The 7,500-nt window shown below is 44.2% G+C and overlaps 2 protein-coding genes across 4 annotated transcripts in view; one reads left to right on the forward strand and one right to left on the reverse strand.

The window, feature by feature from the left end:
* LOC143288822 (uncharacterized) overlaps positions 1-4,716 on the forward strand; it is a 5,936-nt gene extending 1,220 nt beyond the window's left edge. The window contains exon 2 of the mRNA XM_076597464.1: positions 3,408-4,716. Coding sequence (XP_076453579.1) covers positions 3,408-3,561 — 154 coding nt within the window. The 3' untranslated portion in view covers positions 3,562-4,716. The remainder of the gene's footprint in view (positions 1-3,407) is intronic.
* LOC143288823 (solute carrier family 22 member 7-like) overlaps positions 1-7,500 on the reverse strand; it is a 31,951-nt gene that overhangs the window by 12,263 nt on the left and 12,188 nt on the right. For all 3 annotated transcript variants that reach the window (XM_076597465.1, XM_076597466.1, XM_076597467.1), the window contains one exon: positions 5,534-5,867. In XM_076597465.1, the coding sequence (XP_076453580.1) occupies positions 5,534-5,867 (334 nt within the window). The remainder of the gene's footprint in view (positions 1-5,533; positions 5,868-7,500) is intronic.

Raw genomic sequence — 7,500 nt, forward strand, 5'->3', positions numbered from 1 at the left:
TTCGGGGGTGTGAATGCTGGGTATGTTCTTGTTTCCATAACCCACCGAACGCTGACATGGATTACAGGATCTTTAACGTGCGTATGTGATCTTCTGCTTGCGTATACATACTAAGGGGGGTTCAGGCCCTAGCAGGTCTGCACATATGTTGACCTGGGAGATCGGAAAAATCTCCACCCTTTACCCATCAGGCGCCGTTACCGAGATTCGAACCCTGGAGCCTCAGATTGACAGTCCAACGCTGTAACCACTCGGCTGTTGCGCCCGTCAGTGATGTCCAATTATAGCACCCTGAATTACTGGACCTGTTGGTTGCCCTTCCGGGGTTTGTGGGACGACAAACGGAAAAGCAAGATGGTGGCGCGTTAGTTTTGTGACTGAATCCGCGTCAGTGATAAGTGATACAGAAACTCTAGGGAGAGCTGGACAGTACATGGTCTTCGGAGAAGACCCCTCCCTCCACACCCCGTCAGTCAAGTGTTTCGGCCCTTATTTCCTTAACTCTAAGGGGGCCGGGCCGCACCCAGGTCATGACTCCCGGGTGCCCTAAAAATTGAGTGAAATAACATACAAAAGAAGAGTTCAAATCCACGTATAATGGGTTACAACATCTACTGATGGTAGTATCGTTTCGTACATGCACAAAAATTGCCGGTAAAATAAGTACGAGCATTTCGGATGCAAAACATGGACTTTACCATCTATATTTTTTCCCTTTAGCTCCTCTGTGTGACTGGTGTAGTGAACGTCCACTTTTTAGTTTAACTCATTCTTACTTGAAGGGGGAGGAGGCCCCTCGATGTATTCCCTGTGATGAGCCTCTCACCGTGAAACACGTGCTCCTTGACTGTTGGGATCTGCATGACGTTAGACACAGACATTACACGGCGGTTTATCTGAAGACTTTGTTTCATGATGTCCCTCCGTGGACGCTGATGGACTTCTTGAAAGAAGTGAACATTTTTAATCAGATTTGAAGGTTTTAAACTTGTTTTTATTGTACTTTTTTTTATCCTTGACTTGTAGTTGGTATTAACGTGGCGATAGCCTTGAGATGGCCTTAGTGGTCGGCGAGGCTGTAAGCACCATAATTTGATTTGATTTGAACGTCACGCCTTGTGAACACTATTCATTCCGTCGTGAGGGGGGAAATGTGGATATTGCAAATCTTTATATTTTCGATTAATCTTTTTCGTCTGTAGCCACATTTCTTCCTCTCCACTCTTCTGTGAACATCCAAGCCTTGTTGTGAGCACTGCTCATTCCGTCTTTAAGGGGGAAATTGTGGACATTGCCTTTGCGGCTTGAACGTGAAATGCCTGTCAAGGTAAAATACAGTGGGGGGTGGGGTGAAGAGGAGATATTTTGAGGCTGATACAATGGGTCATTTTTTGACCAATTATCTTGAGTCAGTTGATGCCATCGTTGTTTCCAGAACAGAGACTGACACAATAATTTGAACGCGTTCTGGTCTCTCTAGACGGTCTTAAATCTTAATTTGAAATTTGATGTTTGATCAGCGTTGAGTGCTCGGCCAGGCAATAAAACTATTGAGGCAGTGACTGTTGGGTATGATAGAATCGGGGGGACGGGAGAAAGAATTGAGGCAATATCCACATTTCTTCACTGTACTCATTCTTTTCAGTTTCGTTTCGAAGACGGGAAAAGTTGTAAACTGGTTAATAACATTGTAACATTTCTTCCTGTCTCGAACCAGTCGGAATGCTGTAAAGAAGGCCTATGAAAGAAAGTGGCGGGGTAGAAATGTAGAGTAAGGTATGTGGGCCTGACTGCGAACGATCCAGTCCAAGCACAGCTTGCGTATTGTACAGAAGCAGATCTTTAACTCGTTGGGCATAGCAATTTTGGAACATCACACCAAACTGTTGTATTGTTTGTTTTGTTCAATCATGCGCGCGCGCGCACACACACACACACACACACACACACACACACACACACACACACACACACACACACACACACTTAAATATACACCCCACACCACAAGTGGAGTGGTGGCCCAGAGGTAACGCGTCCGCCTAGGAAGCGAGAGAATCTGAGCGCGCTGGTTCGAATCACGGCTCAGCCGCCGATATTTTCTCCCCTTCCACTAGACCTTGAGTGGTGATCTGGACGCTAGTCATTCGGATGAGACGATAAACCGAGGTCCCGAGTGCAGCATGCACTTAGCGCACGTAAAAGAACCCACGACAACAAAATAGTTGTTCCTGGTAAAATTCTGTAGAAAAGTCCACTTGATAGGAAAAACACGCAGGAAAAATTACCAAAAAAATGGGTGGCGCTGTAGTGTAGCGACGCACTCTCCCTGGGGAGAGCGGCCCGAATTTCACACAGAGAAATCTGTTGTGATAAAAAGAAATACAAATATAGACAAACACAGCCTTTTGAGAGCGCTCAGTAACTGTGCAGCATCGTTCGTAGACACGTCAAAATATCCAGTGGTCTAAATACAACTGACACCATTTTGAAGCCAGAGATTCCTGTCAACTAACGTTCTCATGTCGCCAACATGCTTTCTCAAATTCTCCCAGCACTGGTAATGCACAATTCATTCCACATATCCAATCAAATCGGCTATTTTGAACTGTGTCAAAGTTCAAGTCCTGCTACTTGTTTCCTTTGATTTTAGGATTGCGAGAGCACGTTTGTGAACTTGGTCGGCAGTGGTGCGCATAGAGAGGAACGAGCGCGGAAACAGCCGGAAACAACCGGAAACAGCCGATGTTTCACTGGTTCTTGAAAACAGACATTCATTAAGGTATCAGAACGAGGTCGAAGGAGTTGTTAAATTGTTAATGTATGTGGTGAGAACGCTTCGAAGTAGGGCGGTACACGAACTGTTCGCAGCTACACGCTGTTGGCAATTAGGTATACCTACCCTCTATATTATAATGTTATTAACCAGTTCACAACTTTCTCCGTCTTCGAAACGAAAGAGCACAGGGGAAGAAGTGTGGACAGAACCGGATTTGTGACGTAGCGGATGATAACTGTTAATGGGAAATGCGTTTGCACTCCCACTATTGTTTGCTTGTTGGCAATATCGACATTTTTTCCCAGTGGAAAGAACTTCCATTGTTTCTTTCCGGAGACGGGAAAATTGGAAATTTGTTTAAATAACATTAACTTATACTCTGCATTTCTTCCCCTGTCGGAACACGTAAAGGCTAATCAAGGAGTGGGGGGGGGGGGGGGGGGGGGGGGGGGCATGTGGGGAAAATATTACACTTATTAACCAGTTTACATCCTTTTTCCGTCTTCGAAACGAAAGAGTACAAGGGGAAGAAATGTGGATAGTGCCGAATTAGAGACGCAGCGCATTATGTGTGTCATGTTGTAATGCGCGTGCAACTCAACTCCCGCTGTCGTCTGCTTGTTGGCAGGTGTCTGGATGATTTCCCTACCCGGGTCAAGATGGAACACAGCAGCGTGAAAGACATGCTTAAAAAAGAACTGCCTGGACTCCAGGGAGAGGCAACGGTGGACACCAAGGATGGTTTGGAGTACAACAAATTTATCAGCCACTTTAAGAATTGAACTGTCATCAGTGTCTTCATGTCCCTTGCCGTGTCGCTTTGCTGGCATGGGGTCTGGACGTCTGACGTGTCTGGAGTTCGAGAATTTCATCAGCAAGTTTAAGAAGCTGAACTGTCGTCACTGTCCTGGTTACTTACCGTGTTTGCCTTATGTCTAGACAGTTTCCTTGATTTACGAAAATATGTATATAGAAAAATATACTGTATTTTGTTCCTAGGCTGTGGGAAGGGGGGGAGAGAATACAGCTTCAGTTTTGACAGCGAACGAACAGCATTTCATGCCACACCGGCTGTCGTGCTCTCTTCAGTGTTACGGAATTTTGTAACGGAAGGGAGGGGGTCTCTTTGCTTGCTTGCTTTCTTTCGTTTTATCAGGATCATTATTGTGATGATGAATATTGTAACTGATAATGTTGTTATTACTGGTTTTTCTTTCAGGTTCTGCTAAATGTATTAACGAAACTCGTTTAAGTATGTTTGTTGTTATTGAATTGCTCTGCCTCAGAATATCACTGTATATGATATATATGTGTACACACACACACACACACACACACACACACACACACACATATATATATATATATATATATATGATCTTGTTAGCCATCACTGCCTGCGGTGAATCATACACTAAAAACTGTTAAGACGTATTTACCAACGAGTCACGCCAAAAAAGAACAACAAAAAATATGATATGAGACTTCGATGAATTCGCCAATGTGCTACATTGTCAGACTACAACCAAATAAGTGCTGAAGACTGGCGCATTTTGACTGCAATCTTCTGTAAAGCATTCTGAGACATGCGGCCCTATCAAAACTATGGTTTGTTCCTGTATCTCCGTGTGTGTGTGTGTGTGTGAGGGAGAGAGAGAGAGAGAGAGATCTCTTAAGCTCCCCCCCCCCCCACACACACACACACTCCCCCCTCCCCCTACGTTTTGAGCACGGGTTCGCGTGGTAAGTTCTGTCACGTCACATAGTGTACTATTGAACCCACGTCATGGACACTATTGAGTTTAGGACTCAGGGTTTTGTTCGCATAATTACTAACGTATGTGCTCGTTCATTAATTAACCACTCGGTTTATTGTTCTTTGGTATCATTACGGACCTGTTTGTGTTACTGTTTCTTTACTCTATTGAATTCGTTCGACAAGCTCAGTGAGTTTGTGAAAAATGTGATTGATTTCAATTGTTGCAATTGTGCAAACACGTACACGCATTCACACACAACGCGCTCTCTCACACACTGTCTCACACACCCTCTCACACACCCTCTCACACTCACACACACTCTCTCTCTCTCTCTCTCTCTCTCCCATCAGCACACACTCACACACATAATCTCATATCACTCGCATACATACACACGGACATTCAGAACACCCACATGAACTGAAACACGCCTGCACATTGACACACTAACGCACGCAACCACCCGCCACCGTCACCATGACTACCAACACCAGGAGAGAGGAACGCTAAAGCTGTTTCACATTTCGTGTGTGTGTGTGTGTGTGAGTTAACTCGTTGACATATTGGCCTACATGGGCGCGCGCGCACACACACACACACACACTGACATGTACGCACACACACAATACATGCACATACACGCATATGATCACGCGCACACACACACACACACACACACACACACACACACACACACCCGAAACACAGGGTAGTTATTAACATAGGTTCACATTGACCACACTCGTGAGCCAACAAACTTCAAAACAAACCACAAACTGGTCAGTTATTATCATTATCATAATTATGAGCATTTACACCAAATCTTGAAAAATAAGCCCCGAGTGTTTACAAATAGAACACACAGGTAAATATCAGAAAGGAAAAATTGAACACAAAATATAGAATATCAAATTATCAATCCACACACACACACACACACACACACACACACACACACACACACACACACGTGTCATAGCACACAATTACCAACCAAGTGGCCCACACCAGCAAAGTGTAGAACCGCAGTCGCCTGTGCTTGAGCACGTGCAGCAAGGTCAGTCTCTGCAACGGCTTCCGCTCGCCCACCATGTCCCGGACCGTCAGGGCCTCCTGCCGGAAGGAGGCGTCAGGCACAGGCAGCAGAGGGTCTTCTTCCTCGGGGCAGCTGGGGTCGTCCGCCCCGGGAACCCCCACCCCGACCACCAGGGGATCCCCGTCCTCGTCATGCGCACGGCTTTTTCTCCGCTTCGGTCTAAGTCTGTCCGGGGTCTTCTTTTCCGTGGGGGGTGGCGGTGCTGGGCCGTGGGGTACAGCCTGGCTCAGGTCTGAGGAAGATGAGGGGGTCAAAGTTTTACGCCTTTTATATAAGGAAATTCAGCTGAGTATAGAAGTAAACTTGATTTTTTTTTTTTTTACGTCATATTTTTCACAAATCAAACCAGCTTCAACAAAAATTGTCTCAGAGAATGCTGTCCCAGACGCTCAGCAGCCAATATAGATAGTCCGTGAGGGTGTGGGTTCGAATCCCGCTCTCGCCCTTTCTCCCAAGTTTGACTGGAAAGTCAATCTGAGCGTCTAGTTTTTGTTGTTGTTGTTGTTTTTGTTGGGTTTTTGTTTTTTTATTGTTTTTTGTTCGTTTTTTTGTGTGTGTTGTTTTTTTTTGAAGAGACAATAAACCGAGGTCCTGTATGCTGCACGCACCTGGCGCACTGAAAAGAACCCATGGCAACGAGAGTGTTGTGCCCTGGCAAAATTATGTAAAAAGAAATCCACTCTGATTGGTACACGAATAAATATATGCATGTACTCAAGGCCTGACAAGCGCTGCTCTGTGTGTGTGTGTGTGTGTGTGTGTGTGTGTGTGTGTGTGTGTGTGTGTGTGTGTGTGTGCTTTAATACTGCAGTGTTATTACTGTTGTTAGTTTTTAGGTATTGGATGTTGTATTTTAATCCCAGGGTGTGTCTAGTTTTTAGTATAGGACAAGGAGTCTTCATTCATTCATTCATTCATCATTATTATTGGTAGTTGTAGTGGTGGTGGTGATTGTGGTGGTAGTAGTAGTGGCAGTGGTTGTATCATTGTTGTCATTATTATTACTGTTGTGGTTATCATTATTATTGTTGGGCATCATCATCATTATCATTATTACTATTATTGATATTGTTATTGTTGTTGCCATTATTTATTTATTTGATTATTCATCTATGTTATAAACTCTCCTTGATTTTGGGGCTTATTTATTATTGTAACCTACTTGTTTGTATTTGAAGGTGGTTTTACATGTTGTTAGTGATTTTTATAACGAGTGTGAAATGGAGACTGATGGCGGACGATATTTGATGAAGCTGAGATTGTGTGCTTCTGAGCGTATGCAAATCAGCTGAATGGCTCATGTATGTCTATATTTGTACGATATAGAATTTAACCGTGTGCCACCACACCAAGCTTCTCCATTTAAGGACAATAAATTATCTTGTGCCATTGTGGTCTTGTGCATCTGCCCAGCAGATGTGTTGTAGCGTATATGGATTTGTCCGAATGCAGTGACGCCTTCTTGAGAAACTAAAACTGAAACAGAGAATGTTGGTGGCAGAAAAAAAAGGTTCTCTGGCTGGTTGGTTTGTCGGTCAGTCAGTCAGTCAATTAGTCATTGACGCGCCAGTGAGTGTGAATCGGCATCCAGGTAAGTAACTGTGACTTGAAAAAGAGATGATGATTAACTATGACACATGCATAGGCATGCCGAAGCAGTAAATCACCAGCCAGAAAGTGGGGTTTTTTTTTAAAGTGATAATTATGTGCACAATGCTCACGACCAAAGCTGTGGGGAAACAATGGTAATAATTGATAGGTGCACTGTATGTTTCAGGCCGTAAGCAGTTAGGGTGATGAAATTTTGGTTTGTTTCGTTTAGTTTAGAAACCAGGAACTGGCAGGTTAAATTCCGTTGTGAATTA

Source organism: Babylonia areolata, chromosome 13, assembly GCF_041734735.1.
Source record: "Babylonia areolata isolate BAREFJ2019XMU chromosome 13, ASM4173473v1, whole genome shotgun sequence".
NCBI classification, from domain to species: domain Eukaryota; kingdom Metazoa; phylum Mollusca; class Gastropoda; order Neogastropoda; family Buccinidae; genus Babylonia; species Babylonia areolata.